The following is a 19,494-nucleotide window of genomic DNA, read 5'->3' on the forward strand; positions in this document are numbered from 1 at the left end:
CTAAATGCGCCAGAACTGACGCATTTAGTCACGAACATCATTTGTCACTAGATTGTTGATGCAATTGCCATGGCTTACAAGTCGCATGATAAAATTTGCCCAATTCGTGTTAAAGCACGCTCAGCTAGAGGCATGGCCTCTTCATGGGCATTGACGAACGGTGTGTTTTTACAAGACATATATTTTGCAGCTGGATGGTTTTCTCAAAACACATTTGCAAAGTTTTACAACCTGTTAAGTGTGCTTGCAATTTCGCTGGCCAAACGTTTCCTTATGCCCCTACCTTTAAGTACGGGCTCCCCATCATTTTACACAACCACCTGCATTTTAATTTACCATAAAGTCACAAGCACTTTCATTATAAATAAACTTCCTTCCCTACTGGGTTTGTGAAGGGGTTAATTCATACTATATGACTATAGTTCACATATCCATTCTGAGTATTCCCCCTCCTGGCCTAACCCGAGGGTCACTCACTCCGGCATACTCATGTCGCTCACTGTCCCGCGAGACTGTGGCATCATGTTTCCTCTCTGGGAGGTTATGTTGTGTAGTGCGGTGTGATGGGATTCTGTTCCTCATATGCGTTAGCAGAACACAAGTGTACTGATTTGTAACGGAATGTCTTGGTTACATACATAACCTCAGATCCAAAAACGAAGGGAACGAGACATTACAAATGCTGGCCACACTACAAGACCCAGAGTTCTTTGAGGTTCGAGCAATGCAATCTTTGTCCCTCTTTGAGGAATGGTGTTTGCACATCTTCTTTTATAGCAGACAGCTTTGTGCCTAAAAGGGTGGGGCTCAAACACCATAGCCAGTATTAGAATATTGGTGTTACTGTAGAGGTTTCATCTAGGTCGAGTGGAAGGACACTCCCCATATGCCACTGCAGAACGCAATGTCTTGTTCCCTTCCTCTCAGGTAACCGAGGTTACATACATAACAGAGACGTTTGCCGCCAAGCTCATTTGTTGGCTTATATGTAAATAACGAGTGGCAAATTTACGACAAGTTAGCCACAGAAGTTAGCCAAAACTCGCAATTTAAAAAAAAAAAAAATACTATGGTAGGCACTGTAGTTTACCATAACTACCAAAGTAATACAATTACAATAAAACCACTACAGTTAAACAATAAATATAGGTGAAGTTTTGTAATGGTTTTATATTTTAGGAGATCATCTACTAACCACAGTTAACCTGAGAGTCCGTTTTCAGAGCCCGCTGTCCCGCGAGCTGCGGATCTTTGGTTCCGCTTCCAGCTCGCGCGCACACCGGAAGTTTGGATGTTGCTGTTACACTGGATCAAAATGGCTGCTTTGAGTTTTTTTCATTGAAGGCACTGGAACATTTATTCCGCTTCATGCTTTGGATTTCCTGCCTATAGTGATGCAACTCGATTGGCAAGTATGTTTTAATGTTTGTCGCCATTGTCACTCAATGGTCCTGTCTGACAGTTTGCCGTGTTGTGTGAATTTGTGCATTTGAAGTGAGCTGTTAGCTGTGCTTAGCCAGCCTGTCGTTTACTGGAGCTTCTGTGCTGAAGTTTAACTTCTCCTCTGTTCAAATTCCTTTGCATTTAATTAATGCATGTGATTTATTGCCATTGCATCCTTGAAAACATACATTGGCATCATTCTGTTGACGTTACCCACGTTTGTTTTCTAGGTATTGTAGTTGCATACATAAATAGATGCATAACTGGCGTCATGAGCTGATTGTTTATTTGCAGTTATATACTTGTTATTAAAAGTTGGGGTTTGTGTTCTGAATAGAAACTGTCAGTTGACAGGTAAATGCCTCTCTCTGGTCACAGGGCTTGAATGGTGTGTGTGTGGAGGTGACAGTGCTGGTGTAACACAACATCGCCTCCTGTCACACAGCAACCACAATGGTAAGAGCTCAGATGCTGGATTTTTATATGTATTGGGTTGGAAATAGTATTTCTGTCTAGTTTTCCTTAAATTGATTATTATGACATATAATAACAGTTATATGATTACCTCAATACAGTGAATGCATTTTCATTTTTAACACTTTCTTCCGCAGCAACAAGTCTTAGAATGTGCATTGGATCGGGCTGAGGTATTTATGTTTGTATTTGATTCTTTATGTTCAATTTCTTTATTTAATCTAAAAAAAGCAACTAAAATACTTTAGATTTATAGTCTCTATTTTCTATTTATTTATACTGTGCTTCATATGCATTGTACTGTAATGTATTTACACTGTACTGATTGTATACAACACAATGTTATTGTAGAGTTGAATTTGTTTGCCATTTTTGTAAATGCAATAAGAAATCAATGAATGAGAATTTCATTTTACATGTGAATATGGGAATGATGCATTCTGCCATTCTAGTCTAACATTACTTTTTATCCATTCAGTACATTGTTGAAAGTGCTCGTCAGCGACCGGTAAAGAGGCGTGTGTCTTCCGGTGGAAGGAAATCCTTATATCAGAAACTTTATGAATTGTACCTCGAAGAGTGCGATAAAGAGCCTGAGTTGAAGGTGAGTTTCACGTTATATAAACAATACACAAATTACTTTTATTACACTTACTACATTTATGCCATTAGATTTATAGTATCTCACTGATTTGTTTATAAGTGTTCAGTTAGCGTATATAAAGAGTTCATGTATGTTGAGGCATTAAATTGAATGAAATGTGTATATTAATTTCATAATAGGATGATGCTTGATTGTTGGTGCCCCTTTCTGTAGAATCTGCGGAGAAATGTGAATCTTCTAGAGAAGCTGGTCTCGCAGGAATTAGTCTCATGTCTGGTGGTCAACTTGTACCCTGGAAATGAAGGATACTCTCTTATGCTCAGAGGAAAAAATGGATCTGGTACTGCTTGTTAATTTGTTTGCATTTTATATTTGAAGCACTGTCAAATCACCCATTATCTTGACATAATTAGGGGCTGTATTTTTATCCGTGTCTGACAGATTCAGAAACAATCCGGCTTCGCTATGAAGAAGGAGAGTTACTCGAGTACCTGGATGCTGAGGAGCTGCCTCCCATCCTGGTAGACCTTCTAGAAAAATCACAGGTTAGTGGCATGACTGTATAGCAGTGTTGTTGTTTTTTTCAGTGTAATTTTGTGCATTTTTTGACATTGAGTGCTGATGTTTCTTGTTTTGTTTGTTGATCATGTTCAGACTTCTATATGTGTGCGATTTTAATTTAATCAACCCACATTTTTACTTTAATTACATGTATTCGGCACCATTTTAAGTGTAGTACTATTTTCATGAGAGAAGATTGCTTTCAAATTTATGAAATTCTAATTGTAATATTGTTGTACTTCTGTTCTGTCAGGTCAATATATTCCACTGTGGCTGTGTCATAGTCGAAGTTAGGGACTACCGACAGTCTGGGAATCCAAAGATGCCCTCCTACCAGAGTCGTCATATCCTGCTGAGACCCACTATGCAGGTGAATAACAATGACCAGCGTCCATTTATCTAGTAAGAGTGGATGCATTTGAATATTCTACTTGATTTAACTTTTTGAATTAGACAATTTAAAATGTTCAGGTTGGTGATTGTCATTAATTCACTGTGTTCTCTCTTCTCCACCCCAGACCCTGATCTGTGATGTTCACGCTATGACAAGTGATCATCACAAGTGGACACAGGTGAAGAGCCTATATTTGACATAATATACAAGCTGGCCTACATAGTTAAACAAATAAATAACCTGCATACTGTTTTCTAGATATGTATGTATGTACATTTGTGTTTGTTTCACCATTCCTAAATCCTGTTGTGCTATGTGATGCTCAGCAGGGTCTTGTATTAAATCACCTGTGACACTACTGTATTGTGTCATCTTGAATGCTAATACTTTGTCTCCAAGCATAGTGTGCATGCACATAAAAGTGACATATCAGGTTCTCAGTACAAATTACCATTTTGATATGTTTGTAGGATGATAAGCTTCAGTTGGAGAGTCAGTTGATTCTGGCCACAGCAGAACCTCTGTGTCTAGATCCCTCCATCTCTGTCACCTGCACCACCAACCGTCTGCTCTACAACAAACAGAAGATAAATACTCGACCCATGAAAAGGTGATGCTCACACTAAGTTTTTCTGGCTTCTTTTTGTTTCAATGAAGTGTGTTTGTGTGTGTGTGGCTGATATATTATATATTTTTGATCATAAAATTTTGAAACCAGAGTGCATATACAAACTGTAATGTACTATTTTTAGGGCTGTCAATCGATTGAAATATTTAATTGATTTAATTACATGATATGCTGATTCATTAATTGCAATTAATAGCATATATTCATGTTTACTTAAAAAAGGCCCACAAATAAAGATAATTAAATATGTAATAATCAAAATAGGGCTAATTGTAAATATTAGATATAATATTAATTTATAGTAATATTGTATAAAATCAGATAATTCAAAGACATTATATTATTGTGGCAGATTTTAGAAGTCAATATATTGTACGTTGTATGTTCATATTATTGAACATAAGCCTATCAATATAAATATAATCTAAAACTTTACAAAACACATCTCGAGAACCTACACTCTGCTCCGCCCAGCTGTCTTTGATCAGCTGTCGGTTTGTTGTCTGTACAGCTGCGTGTTGCATGCAGAGCTGTAATGGCGCTTACTCTCCCGTGCTGACTTAGAATAAAAAAACATGCAGCAGCATGCCTGAACTCTCATTGTACTGTTAAAGCTGACATGCTTTTGTCCTCCCTTAGTACAGCTAAAACAAAGAGTGAAGCTGTCCATTAGTCTGCCAACAAGCATCGGTTCCTCTGTTGTAAAATGATTTAAAGGGATAGTTCACCCAAAAATGTTACTTCTGTTATAATTTACTCACAAATTTTGCCGTTTAATACAAAGAGATAATGAAATTCAAAAAGTGACACTTCATATGTCAGTTATCCATCATTCCTCATTGAAGTGGATGCTGTGTATCTGTGCTCTGCAGGTGTTTTAGGAGGCATTCACGAGCAGCACTGAATAGACAGCAGGAGATGATGAACCACTGCCACTCACTGCCACAGCTCAGACTTCTGGACTACCTGCATAGGAGGAAAGAGAGGAAACCTGCTCCCTCAATAGACCTCAAAATCTCCAAATCTGGAAATGTGAGTCAAAGACTGGTGTGCTCATGTGTAACACCAAAAGGGTTCATGTCATTGACAATAAAAATGTCCTTGCTCTTTTAAAAAAAGGTTAATTGTAGACATACCCATTCAGAAATTGTCATGGTTATGTCGTCAGAATCATTAGAGCATTAACATATTACTGCCTGCATTTATCTTTTTAAGCAGGTACTCCTTCACCGGCGAAGAGGTTAACTAATCATCACAGTGTATTAACATAAAGAAGCCTTAAAGATAAAGTACACAAAAACAGCCTGTTTAATTCTAAGGGTCAAAGAGAGTGGAAAATGGTCATGTTAAACTAAGTTATGAATTATAAGTGTACCTCAGGAAAAAATGCAATTATACAAAAGTGTAGAACATGGCCTCTTTTAAATATTTAGTTATGAGAAACCGTGATCCACATGTTTGTCATCAAACAAAGACTAAACTGACAGTTTTAAACTGACAGTTCACCCCAAAATTAAAATTCTCTCATCATTTACTCATCTTTATGCCATCCCAGATGTGACTTTTTTTCTTCTGTAGAACACAAATTAAGATTTTAGGAAGAATATTTCAGCTCTATAGGTCCATAAAACACAAGTGAATGGTGGCCAAAACTTTGAAGAACCAAAAATCACATAAAGGATGCATAAAAGTAATACACAAGGTTAAATCTGTCTGTAGAAGGGATATGATAGTTGTGGGTGAGAAACAGATAAATATTTAAGTCAGTTTTACTATAAAGTCTCCACTTTCACTTTTAAATTCTGAAAATGCATGTGAAAGTGGACATTTATAATGACAAAACATTTAAATATTGATCTGTTTCTCACCAAAAGTGATTGCATTGATTTAAAAAGACAATTATTAAACCACTTGTGTCATATGTATTACTTTTATGTTTCCTTTGTGTGATTTTTGTAGCTTTCAAAGTTTTAGTCACCATTCACTTGCATTGTATGGACCAAAAAATCTTTGTGTTCAGCAAAAGAAAGTCATACACAAATGGCATGAGGGTGACATGAGGGTGAGTTAATGATGAGAGTATTGTCATTTTTGGGTGAACAATCACTTTAGGACTCTACTGAGATCTTTATGGGTTGTGTGTGCTTTCTGTATACTTTAAAGCACTCTTGTTCCTCCTCTTGCAGTGTGTGGACATGTGGAAACAGAACAGTTGTCAGCTGACTGTCCCAGCAGAAATTGATGTAAGTTGCTGTAATGCAGTTATTTACCTGAACAGTCCTTCTGTGTTCTGTTATGGCATTTTGTTTGTGTGGCTTTTATCTGAATTGAGTTTATCAGAGCTCATTTTTACACCCTGTTTCCAGGTGGAGAAATATGCAGTGGCAGAGAAATCAGTCAAACTAGATGACTCTCAGCCCAATGTTTGGCCTGCACAGGTAATGGGAAAGAAGTGCTGAAGGTTTTCATTCATCTGATGGGATGCGGAAATAATAGTTAAATGTGTCAATCTTGCACATAAACTAGAGTGTTTAATAATAGTATGCTAATATAAAAAAAGCTTGTTTTTGCAGTTGACTGCGTGACATTGTACCAACTTTTTCCCTGAACAGGACTTAAGGGACGACTACATTTTCGAGTGTGAGGTGGGAGGCCAGCCTCAAAGAACAAAATTCACTATCTTCCAGCCTGTTGGGGACCCGCTGGTGTACGGGAAAATCTACAGATCAGAGGAGGATGTCACAGACCTGCACCTCATTCACCCACCGTAAGACACAAGTTATGATGTTTAGTATTTTATATGCCTTTTATAATGCATTCAGACAAAGCACTCTTCCAAAGAGCGAATTTGTTTTTGCTTTCATCTGATCTTGGCTCTGTTTTCTTTTCTTTCTCCATGGTGTTTAGATTCCTCATAGGTTCAAAGACAGACGCTGATCGGTAAGTGCAGTAGCCGTGCTTCATCATGTGGTGTTGTAGGGTTTGGTTGGTGAGGCTTTGTATAACCGTCAAATAAATATTCCTGTGCCACAGGTTTCTGACACAGTATAAAGAGGTGTATGAGCGAGATGTAAAGTGTCAGGTAAAGATGTTTCACAACTCAGGCAGTGCAGGGTCCCAAGGCCAGCTCTCCCCCACCAGAGAAAACGAGGTGAGAGATGGACTGAAATAAGGTTTTGACTGAAATCCCTTACACGCTCTTAAAGGAATTGTTCACCCAAAAATGAAAATGTTCTCATTATTTTCTCACCCTCATACCATTCCAGCAGGGGTGGCTCCAGCGAATTTTGATTTCTGGTGCTGAAGAGATGCTAAATCATTGACAGGGGGAGCTGAGCTTTGGTTACTAAATATTTGCTAAACCTGGCTTGGCCAAGAAATTTAATTAAGAACAGTTTGCACGTGGTGACAACATAAGTGAAATCTCTATGCTGCAGCCTCAATAAAACAGGCAACACACTGTCAGGGGTGTTTTTAGCTTTTTACAGTACTGTCTGAAGCACTGGTACAGCAAAACAGTCTGCCCTTATTTTGGGGGTCTGGGAACATGCACCCCTGGGAGAAACCTTTTGAAAAAAATTGCACTAAAGCAGTTCATTCTTGTGACTTTAGGAGCAGCATTTTTACCTTTTCACAAGTATATATATTTTTTGTAGCAATTCATGTAAAAGTATTGATATAAGACTTATTCACACAGCACATCCAACACTAGTTAATGTTTTTCCAAATCAGCTACCTTTTAAAAAAAATTCTGTTGAAAAAAAACAAGTCTGCTGTGACAGGACCATGGTATTGTGATGGTATCAGATGGAAATACTGCGTAGTGAGTGGTGGTGGCGTAGTGGGCTAAAGCACATAACTTAATCAGAAGGTCATTGGTTCGATCCCCACAGCCACCACCATTGTGTCCTTGAGCAAGGCACTTAACTCCAGGTTGATCTGGGGGGATTGTCCCTGTAATAAGTGCACTGTAAGTCGCTTTGGATAAAAGCGTCTGCCAAATGCATAAATGTAAATGTACTGCAGTGCATTGATGTACACCATAGTATTTACATATTACTCAAATGTACATGTAAAAAAAATCATGCAATTATACTTTTTGATACCTGTTTGGTTAGACTAAATGGCTTTACATTGAGTTGTACAAAAGCTGCACATGCAGGTTTTGATTCAGACTATCTCCATCACCATATGAACGGGGAGAGCCCGTAAACTGACACCTATGTCGCAAAATCGTCCGTGACTTCTCTTAAAAAAGCAATTTTTATCGTAGTAAACTCCCCACATTGTTTACTCCAGTTGGATTGTTGAGTGTAAAACATGTTGAAGATTAGTGGACAGGTAGCCAATTCATTAAGATATGCGCTGTTTCTTCACAAAAGCAGTAATAATGTCTATGGGACCGCTGCATTATGCTTTTTCACTAAATTTGCAGGCTCACCTTGGTAGGGTTGTGAGGTTACGGGGGCTGCTCCACCATTACTGAGTGAGAGTTGTTGTGAGAGATGAGGTTGGAGTGCGCTTAATAATGTTTCAACAGTTAAGTTTACCACCTCATCTGCTCTGTGTATCATGACAGTAAATATTCCAATTTGATTGTTTTCTGTTTGGTTTATTTCATTTCTGTTTTTAAGGAGTGAAAAATACTCCAGACGATACAGTGTGTGAGCGGTCTGAACGATTCGGACCATTTTGCTAAACCGGTTGACTTATTCTTTGAAGGAATCGACTTAATAATTCATTCATAAATCGGGCATTACTAGTTCTGATTCTAAAAAGGCATCAGATATACAGGACACATGACATGATTGCTAAAATATTGTCAGAGAAAATGTTTCTTCATACAATCTTCATACAGAGGATAATCTGCTGGGTGTTACAACCATTTGCTACGGGGGTGCTTTGGACTTTCTTGGGGAGGCTGAAGCACACGCTAGCCCCTCCCTAGTGCTGCCTCTGCATCCCTGATGTGTATGACTTTCTTCTGCTGAACACAAAGAAACGATTTTTAGAAGAATATTTCAGCTCTCTTAGTACATACAATGCAAGTGAATAGGATCCAAAAAGCACATAAAAGCAGTATAAAACTAATCCATAAAATTCAAGTGGTGTAATCCATGTCTTTTGAAGTGATCCAGTTGGTTCTGAGTGAATAGAACAAAATGTTACTCCTTTTTTTACTGTACATCTTGCGTTTGCAGTCTCTAGGCACATGGGTCTAGGTCTCTAGGTCATGATTTTAAGCTTGATTAAACTTCCTAGTGCTTGACACATGCGCAGAGCACTAGGAATTTAATTTGGCTTAAAATCATGATCGCCAAGGAGACTGCTGATGTCAAGATGGACTGTAAAAAAGGAGAAATATTTTGGTCTGTTCTCACCCAAAACCGATTTGATCGCTTCAGAAGACATGAATTAAACCACTGGAGTCATAATGGTTACTTTTATGATGCCTTTATGTGCTTTTTGGAGCATCAAAGTTTTGGGCCACATTCACTTGCATTGTATGAACCAACAGAGCTGAGATATTCATCTACAAATCTTTGTTTGTATTCTACAGAAGAAAGAAAGTTATACATCTGGGATGGCATGAGGGTGAGTAAATGATGAGAGAATTTTGATTTTTGGGTGAACTATTCCTTAAATGCATGCTCACTTGTAATTAATGATGACTAAATTAAGTTCTTTTTTTGTTATTTGCAAGTAATCAGATATAGATGGACACTTAATCCAAAGTACAACCCTGTAAAAATGCACTTGAATGTTATGTCATTCATGCATGAATCAATCCCATCCAGAACTTTAAACTCACAAACACTGTTCAAAAACGTTACTAACTGTTTGTTATTGGTGCAGGTTGATGGTTACTCGGCACTGGTTCAGTCTTCGGTTTTAGGGAAGGGCATCAAACACAGACCTCCTCCTATCAAACTGCCAGCCGGCTCAGCATGCAGCACCTCAGGTGAGAAAAACCTAATATATTAACAAGAAACCAAATTATATCAGACTAATACTCAGAATTAAAATTGTGCCAACTATATAGCGGTATGTTTTCTCACAATATTGTATAGATATAATAGGTTGCTGTATCAATATTTATATTGATCTATTTGTGTGTTCATATCATGTCCAACATTTCAGTAATGAAGAAGCAATTTATTTAAGAAAACTCAAACCCTGAGACCGTCCACTGTAAAAGTTGTACAAATAAACACTCCTGCTTGTTTTAAGGTAATCCATACAGTACACAGGCCCCTAGCGGCCATCTGAAGTGCCCAACCCCTCCACCCTCAAAGAATCAGTCGCTCTCCCGGAAACACTCTATGGAGCTTGGCCTGCTGTCCCCTGCTGCTCTCTCGCCCATGCAGAGTGAGTGTCCCTCCATCCATAACCAGAAATGCCATCACGTGTATTGCTTGTTAACCAGATTAGATTTGCCTTTGAGTTAAAGGGATAGTTCACCCAAAAATTAAAATTCTCTCATCTTTACTCACTTTCACTCAATTTTCAGTTTTGGGTGAACTATCTTTAATATCTCACCTTCTGCTATTTATGTCTTTTTGTTTCTTGTTTCATTGTCATCCATAGGATCAGGTACACCCAAGCCCTCCACACCTACCCCAACCAACACGCCCTGTTCGACACCACACCCCTCAGATATTCAGAGTGCCACACCCTCAGTAACGCCCACTCCCCAAGACTCTGCCCTTCCACAGCAGCCTACAATGCTGTCTCCGTTCACCCAGCAGCAAATGACTCTACCTGTCATGACTATTCCCCTGCCTACATCCAGTACCACTTCACAGGTCATAACCAACCCTGCCGGGCTTAACTTCATCAATGTGGTGGGCCCTGTTTGGTAAGAGTTTCTTCTTTATTTGATATATGGAAGAGATAGTGTAGTAATTTGGTCATAATCGCAAATTAAACCCCAACAGGGCAATCAGAATCGGGTGCATTGTGATAATGACTGGCTGACATATTAACAGTTACTATACAAAAATATTTGATTGTGGAATACTGCAATTAACCAATCAGAATTAAGTATTCCAGAGAGCCGTGTAATCAACAGAGATGATAGAATGTTTGGTTTAGGGCCTGTATGGACACATAGTCCTTCTAATGATGAATCATCCCTCTGATTGCCCTTTATGAGTTACATCTGTTTAATCCTTGTTTTTTATGTGTTTGTTTGTCTCTTACACAAAGCAGTCCACAGACTCTAATGAGTGGTTCAAACCCAATGTTGGGTTGTAGTCCTGGTACTCTAGCATCTGGTATACCCCTGAGTGGACTCTTGCCTTCCAGTGGTCTAATGTCTGGAGCCCTACCTGCCATGCAGCCTGCTGCTTCAGCGGGTAAACCTCTCTCCATCGGTCATATGTTCCTTTTTAATCATATTTGACATGTTTAATCAATCCTAATGTTCCATTAACTGATGTTTGATAATATCTAAAATGAGGGACATTGACAACACAGTTGATAGCCGCTGTTATGGATAATCAGATATTAATGTTGTGCCAGCAGGTGGGCCTTTTGGCCTGAACAACAGCCCGGGACTTCGACCGCTCAACCTTCTGCAGGTAACAAGGCTTTTCCAGAGCCATAGAGCTGATTATAGTGGCTTTCAATGGAGATCAAATTCTCTCTCCTTATTGGCTCTCTTTGTCTCATTTCAAATATTCTTTTAATGTCTATTCTCTCAGATCCCTACAGGACCGCTGATTTTTAACTCTCTACAGCAGCAGCAGTTGTCCCAGTTCTCTCCTCAGCAACAGAGCAGCCAATCCGCTACATCCAGCCCCCAACAGCAGGGGGAGTCGGTGAGTCACACTTAGATGTGAATGGCCTTTAGAGCTGTTAAGGTTGTAGTCCAAAATCTGTAGTCCAAAATGTCACTTGCCTTATTTAAAAAAATAAAACGCCTATTTCAAATTCAGTTGATTGGAGCTAAAGACACACACACATTTGTAAGTAGTACCTCATAACTGACAGTTGTCCTCTCTGGATCAGGTTGATTCAGGACTGACAGCAGAACAGGGGCTGTCTGCACAACAGACAGCAGTCATCAACCTCACTGGAGTGGGAGGGTTCATGTCCCCACAGGCAGCAGGTAAACACACAAACACACACACAGTTACTGTATATACACAGAGGAACATACACCTGTGTCATTTCTCTTCTACATCCTCTCACTGTTACTCAAGTACCTAGTATTTCTAGTCAAAGTCTCTAGTCTAACAGACACTAACACAAACACTAGACATACTAATGGATTTATTCTTCGATTTTGTAGCGTGTCATACTAATCCGAACATAGATAAAGTTAAATGGATAGTTCAACCAAAAATGAAAATTCTCTCATTAACTCACCCTCATGCCAACCCAGATGTGTATGACTTTCTTCTGCTGAACACATAGATTTGTAAAAGAATATCTCCATACAATGAAAGTGAATGGTGACCAGATCTTTAAAGCTCCAAAATTACACAAAGGCTATATAAAAGTAATCTATAATACTTGAGTGGTTAAATCCATATCTTCAGAAGTTTAAGTCCTTTTTTTACTATAAATCTCTACTTTTATATTCTTTCATATTTTGAAAGTGAAAGTGTAGATTTATAGTAAAAAAGGATTTAAATATTGATCTGTGTCTCACCCACACATATGCTCCTGAAAATATGGATTTAACCACTGGAGTATTATGAATTACATTTATGTGGCCTCTGTACTTTTTTGACCTTCAAATATCTAGTTACCATTCACTTGCAAACAAAGCTGAGATATTCTTATAAAAATCTTTGTTTGTGTTCTGCAGAAGAAAGGAAGCCATACACATCTGGGATGGCATGAAAGTGAGTAAAGATGAAAGAATTTTCATTTTTGGGCAAACTGTTCCTTTAACCAGACATGTTTGTTTTTTGATTATCTGGGTTTGTCATTTGATTAACATGATGGTGGATGCCATTTTTCCTCCCTCTGCTACATTCTACTTTTTATTTCCTGTTACCTCTCTCCCCATTTCCACCCCACCCCTCTGTCTGTGGTAGTGCTGTCCCAGCTGGGTTGTGGTCTGGAGGGATCCGGGCCCAGCCTACCATCCCCGAGGCTCCAGCAACAGCCCCAGCCACAGATTCAAGTAATGCAGCAACTTTGACCTCATCCACCCATAGACATGTGTATATCAGACTGACCTTTGACCTCAGACACAATGTTAGAAGAAATCATGAATTTATTTAATTTCTTAAATAAATGTTTCTGGTTTTATTTTTCATGACTCACCAGTGCACATTGCTCCAAAAAATTTTTTTTTATATAATCTTGTAATCAGATTGTAATAACTCGCTCAACCTCTGAAACAACTTTTTCAGCAAGTGGAACAGCTGACGTCACCTAGGCTGCGAAAGTTTTGGTTAGTTAACCAATATCCAAATAGCTGTTTAGAAATTATTTTAGGCCACTTTTGTAGATAATGCAGCCTTTCTAAAATCTTTTCAACACTTAAAGTTCACCCAAAAATAAACATTCTCATGGTTCATCATTTACACATCCATATGTCCTTATTCTATATGATTTACTAACTTCCATGGAACACAAAAATTAGGCGAAACTACTTCTATTGAAGAATGAGTCATACATAAATGAGTAAATGATGACGCAATTTTCATTTTTTGGGTGAACAATCCTTTTTATTTATTAATGTAATGAAGCATCCTCAAAAGTTCAGTCTGTTATCGGATGTCTGTGCATTCACTGTTCAGATTAAATGTTTCACCATGCTTCACAGCTAAAGCATCTGCCACTGTCGTTCATTAAAACTATCCTTAGTTTCTCTCTTGGCTACTTCTGACCCATAAAGAGGCTTCATGTGGATTCTTCTCTTGCCCGTATTGAGTTACCATTCTTCTTTATTGCCCTTTATTAATGTTTTTGCATGCAATGTCATGCTTGAGGGCTCAGTATATACCTCTTAGCAGCTGCTTGAAAGGCATGTTTTGTTGCTCTTGAGGAACAAAATGTTCTCAACTTACATCAGGAATGTTTGACACTGTCCTCCGTTTTATGTAATTATTTACTGTGTGACGGAGGATCATTGCCACTGGATTTTGTATTTCATTTAAAAGCATGACACACTAGTGTTGTTTTATCCATCATTATCTGACCCTTTTTTGGGAAAGCCTCGTACAGATGAAACGTCACACTCTCCACTCCTGCATCTGACCCCAGTAACAACGGAACATTTGCATTAGTCCCAGCAGAGATGTGAGTTGAAGTTGCTGACTTACTGACAACAAATGAGAGCATGACAGGCATATGTATGCATGTGTGAGTGTGTGCAGCATTGTACTTATTTTCTTCTATCCTTTTCCATCTGTGATGCTCAGCTCTTCCCATATCCTCACTGTCTGGTCTCATCCTCATCATCTTTCTGTTGTTTCCATTTTGTCCCCACTTATACCCCCGAACACACATTCCTCCCTCTTTCAGCCTCACCCAGCTTCTGCAAACACATTGTTGATGTCTGTCCAGCAGAGTGTTGCATCCATATTTACAGTAGTGTTAATTGTGGATTCCTTTCACAGCGGCTTTGCTTCAGTTGAATCTGAGCCAGTGCTGTAGAACGCAAACATTTAAAATTGGCATTGGGTGTTTTAGTCAACTTATCAAATACAGTTGAAGTCAGAAGTCTTACATACGACTTAGCCAAATATATTTAAACTAAGTTTTTCACAATTTCTGACATTTTATCATAGAAAATCTTTTTATCATAGAATTCCCTGTCTTAGGTCAATTAGGATCACTACTTTATTTTAAGAATGTGAAATGTCAGAATAATAGTAGAGTATTAATAGTAATTTATTTCAGCTTTATTACTTTCATCACATTCCCAGTGGGTCAAAAGTTTACATACACTTTGTTAGTATTTGGTAGCATTGACTTTAAATTGTTTAACTTAGGTCAAACCTTTTGGGTAGCCTTATACAAGCTTCTCACAATAAGTTGCTGGAATTTTGGCCCATTCCTCCAGACAGAACTGGTGTAACTGAGTCAGGATTGTAGGCCTCCTTGCTCGCACGTTCTGCCCACAAATTTTCTATCGGATTGAGGTCAGGCCTTTGTAATGGCCACTCAAGTACCTTGATTTTGCTGTCCTTAAGCCATTTTGCCACAACTTTAGAGGTATGCTTGGGGTAATTTTCCATTTGGAAGACGCATTTGTGACAGAGCTTTAACTTCTTGGCTGATGTCTTGAGATGTTGCTTCCAATATATCAACATAATTTTTCTTCTTATGGTGTCATCTATTTTGTGAAGTGCACCAGTCCCTCCTGCAGCAAAGCACCCCCACAACATGATGCTGCCACCCCCATGCTTCACGGTTGGGATGGTGTTCTTTGGCTTGCAAGCCTCACCCTTTACATAACGAAGCATTACAATTCATAATGATGGTCATCACATAGTTTTAATGACTTCAACCTAAGTGTATGTAAACTTCTGACTTCAAATGTAGATGTGATGCATAGTGATAATGTAAAATTATTGTCTGTGTATAATGTATATTTTCCATTTCTAGAGTTGTTTGGGTTTTGCTACAGCGTGCCTAAAGGCTTGGGTATACTTGGTTTTACTTTCCAGGTTGTCTCGCATATGGTTGAGGGGCTCAGCCTTTCACTTCATCACATATACTGTGTGCGTTCAGCAACGTGGACAACTGAAGTATGCTTTGGCCTTAAGGCTGTCCAAACAGGCAACAAAAACCAGTTTTTTTTTTTTTTCAGATTCAATCCACCTTATTCCTATCCAGCTTTTTTCTGAACACCTTAGTCCAGGGATGAATTTTTGTGTAAATCGTTCGTATAGCCGTTCTGGCATAAATTTTCTGATTCATGAAATTTTCATATTTTCAAAACGTTAGTTGGTTTCAAAATTTACAGCTGCACCCAACCACGTGTAAATCGTGCACAAGACATCTAAACATGTTGTGTTCTTTCAGGCGAACTGTCGACTACTTTTGATAGAATGAAATTAAATGAGTAATTAAAAAAATTATAATTAAATAAGTGAAGTTAACCTTAAAAAATAACAAATTAAAATAATTCTGCTTCAACTCTGCTTATCGTTTGTTTTACTGTTTGGACAGTTTTGTTTTTTATTTGATATGAGGGATTTAGGTTTCATAATTTAGAATAGGCATCAGTATATCACGTTCAGTTGATAATGTATAGTCATTGCTAATGCTGTTAAACCCATAAATAAACACATCCCAAGGAGGTGCATACACAATACAACGGGGACAAAATAGAAAAAACTGTCGTATAGGTTGCAAATCTGTAATATCTTAGTTTTTTGGTCAAAGATCTTCTTCAGGCCCTATATTAATTTCTCTGAAGATTCTTCCAGTTGCAATATCACAGTTACTATCATGATTTACCCAAGAAGTTTCACAAATGATGCTGGTGATGCACTGCGAACGGAACCAAAGAAGGTTTTTTTTTTTACACATGTCATACCATTTTTCTTGACTTTTTGAACAGTTTGATTCTCAAAAGAGCCTCCGATTACAGCAAAAACATGTGATGACAGTAAGTCCTCACTTTTTTTGAGACGCGATTGTGATTTTCTAAATACAAATTTTACAATGTGAATGCACTTCATTCATAAAAACGATTTCATTACTGTTCTGCATAGATGTTCACAGCAATTACTTGCTAGTCTGGTGCCTTCCTTATATGGCATTTTCTTGGCCTTGGATTATGATAATTGTGAATGCCCCCTATTTGCGAATGTTTGGAATTCACTGACAAACACTCATTTTACTATAAAATCTGGGGAGGACGAAGTGTTTGTGAATCCGGCAGAACGTTTTCAGGAAGGTCTATTTTATTTGCAAATTACTCCGAATCTACTCATATATTTACGAACGTTTCATGAATAAGGGACAATGAACAAGAAATAGACATTATTTAGAAATTTTTGAGTGGAAAAGTGTTTTAGAATGTCATTAGTAAAGTAACCTGATTACAATTTTAGAGAAATAATTAGTAATTTGTAGTGGATTACAATTTTTTTAGGTAACTTACCCAACACGAGTTGTGAACGAGTGACCAATTTTACATAGACACAATATATGCATGATTGCTACTCGCACTGCAAGCATACACCTTTGAATCACTGGTTGACTTTGCATACTTGCACTGAAGACGGTTTTGTTGAACTTCATGGGAGTGTTTTAGATTTGTTGCATATATTGGGTGTGAGCATTTAGAAATATATTATCTAGAAGGCATCATCTCACTCCCTGACTAAGTGGACTTCAGGTACTTTTTGAACCGTGTGAATTAATTTCCTCTCCTTTTCCCCTTTTGCACAGTTGCAATTCTTGCAGCACCAAATGCAACAGCAGCAAATGGGTATGGCGGCGTCGGCACAACTGGCACTGCCACGGCAACATTCCGCCAACCAGCCAAGAAGTAAGAGGAAACGCAGCACGCCACAGCCCCTTCCAAAATCATGACCTTCAGCCCTGCCCACACCCAATATGAGGAAGACAACAATGGCACTGTGCTTGACCTACAGATTTCTACAGACTGACTGTGGCTTGACTGGACTAAAGTTATAATTATAATTTTTTTTATGTTTATAGGGGTACAGGAATTGCCCACCTGACCTCAGGACAGATGAATAGATGTACTTGCAACAAGGATTTTTAGAGCAGGGGACCTTTAGAGTATTACCATATTTTTTTAAAGAACTACAAGCTATGAAATGAGACAATTCTTGTAGGGCTCTCTATGGCATGCAGTCTTTATTCTCCTTCCAAATCGCCCTTTCTACGAGAGCCCGTTTGGTTCAAGATAGTGGACCCTACGCACACTAACAAGGGCCATACAGATGTGCCTCAATCACCTGTTGCTCAACTTTACCATTGCGAGAAAACGTTCTCTCTACTGCTGGATGTCAGAGTGATAGGCCGCCATGTCCCAGCATGCAATTACATGTGCGGTTTTTATACAGCACATTTTAAAAAAATGGCATTTTGTTATACTGTGGGAGGAGTTGATGTATATTCTTATCAGGGGGATCTAACCATGTGAGTTAAAGAACACTTCTGAACACTGAGGCAGAATTTTTGTAAATGGTCTTTGTCAGCAGTTTTATTGTGATAAAAAAGAAAGTATATATTGACAGTGGAAAAATACAACTTTTAGATAAAAGATCATGACTTTTTGTGTTTCTTTCATTGTCTTCGTGCTCTCTATGACTTTGTCCTCCAGTTTGCTGGTCTCTTTGTTCCTCGTAATGGTGCGATTCATGCAATGTTGGAGTTTCTCAATAGATAATGACGTGCCACCTAAAACAAAGTTTAACTAAAATCTCCATAGATATAGTATACTTAATTCCTATCAAATTTACAGATTGCAAAAATGCACTTTGTAGATGCTATAACCAACAAATGCCATAATGCTTCAGTATTGAAACCATTTCTGTCTCACCTGGTTTGTGGACCGCACAGAGCCGTTCCTCCTCATCTGTTACTACAGTCATTAACACTGTAGACACTCTCTCTTCCTCTGCAGTGGGATCTACTATGATGATAGAGCTGCTCAGAGATGACAAGAGAATATGGTGAGTGAACTTACTGGACATTGTTTGAAATACTAAAATGTTAAGGATAAAATAGCAACTGAAATTTGACACTTAAGCTTCTCTGGACAATGATATCTTGATAGAGCTTGTTTTTAATTAAGATAAAGGTTATCTTTTGATTACTCATCAAATACTGCAAATGATGAGCCAACAGGGTGCTTGTTGATCTTCAAATGCTGCTGCTTCTGGATATTACCTTCTGCTAAATCTGTCTCTTTGTTTATCATGACTTCAGGGAATTGTGCTGAGACATTTAAAAATGTGATTAGAATTGTCAAAACAGCCAATGCATGGAGCTAAGGAACTGCAATATTCAGAAGAACTGCTCACCATTCATCAAAGCTGCCAGGAGAGCTATGATACAGGCATCAAGTAAGTTCCCATCATAATCTAAATGTATTATATACACAGTACAGCATTTTCAAAATCCCTAAACCAAGACCAACATTTCTGACTAACTTTTCATAGAGCTTTCAAGCTACATCCACCAAACTTCAGACTGTTCTGATTAATGTTGCTATGACTTTTTGCTATGGCTATACGTTTTTTGCACAGCAGACGATCCAAAATCACATAGACTTGCATGAATTAAATGTTCATACGAGCACACCCCGGAGTCGCAAGTTCGAATCCAGGGCATGCTGAGTGATTCCAGCCAGGTCTCCTAAGCAGGGAGGGTAGAGTCACATGGAGGAACCTCCTCGTGGTTGCTATAATGCGGTTCTTGTTCTTGGTGCTGAGA

General features: G+C 38.4%; 1 protein-coding gene and 1 pseudogene across 3 annotated transcripts; one reads left to right on the plus strand and one right to left on the minus strand.

Moving 5' to 3' along the window:
• The first annotated feature begins 1,298 nt into the window (after positions 1–1,298).
• On the plus strand, positions 1,299–18,292 carry LOC127636751 (transcription factor SPT20 homolog). Of its 3 annotated transcripts, none has more exons than XM_052117454.1 (24): positions 1,299–1,412; positions 1,822–1,899; positions 2,055–2,090; positions 2,396–2,521; positions 2,735–2,861; positions 2,963–3,066; positions 3,336–3,452; positions 3,601–3,654; positions 3,947–4,086; positions 4,977–5,136; positions 6,291–6,347; positions 6,471–6,542; positions 6,717–6,871; positions 7,012–7,044; positions 7,138–7,255; positions 9,961–10,066; positions 10,336–10,473; positions 10,693–10,963; positions 11,314–11,462; positions 11,632–11,687; positions 11,811–11,927; positions 12,118–12,217; positions 13,155–13,243; positions 17,476–18,292. In XM_052117454.1, exons 2-24 carry the CDS (start codon positions 1,897–1,899, stop codon positions 17,617–17,619), a joined length of 2,472 nt encoding a protein of 823 aa, XP_051973414.1. In that variant the 5' UTR covers positions 1,299–1,412; positions 1,822–1,896; the 3' UTR covers positions 17,620–18,292. The 3 variants fall into 3 exon arrangements, with proteins under 3 accessions (XP_051973414.1, XP_051973415.1, XP_051973416.1); XM_052117455.1 differs by having other exon boundaries at positions 11,317–11,462; XM_052117456.1 differs by lacking the exon at positions 13,155–13,243.
• Positions 17,623–19,174, minus strand: LOC127636367 (exosome complex component RRP43-like; annotated as a pseudogene).
• Positions 19,175–19,494: the final 320 nt, after the last annotated feature.

Source organism: Xyrauchen texanus, chromosome 44 (genome assembly GCF_025860055.1).
Source record: "Xyrauchen texanus isolate HMW12.3.18 chromosome 44, RBS_HiC_50CHRs, whole genome shotgun sequence".
In the NCBI taxonomy this organism is placed as follows: domain Eukaryota; kingdom Metazoa; phylum Chordata; class Actinopteri; order Cypriniformes; family Catostomidae; genus Xyrauchen; species Xyrauchen texanus.

What these genes read in the sequence shown, in the direction of transcription:
- LOC127636751 (XM_052117454.1), top strand. An exon ending in CAGAGGAAAAAATGGATCTG is followed by an intron (nt 2,862 to 2,962) that starts GTACTGCTTGTT and finishes CGTGTCTGACAG; the next exon opens with ATTCAGAAACAATCCGGCTT. An exon ending in AATGTGGTGGGCCCTGTTTG is followed by an intron (nt 10,964 to 11,313) that starts GTAAGAGTTTCT and finishes TCTTACACAAAG; the next exon opens with CAGTCCACAGACTCTAATGA.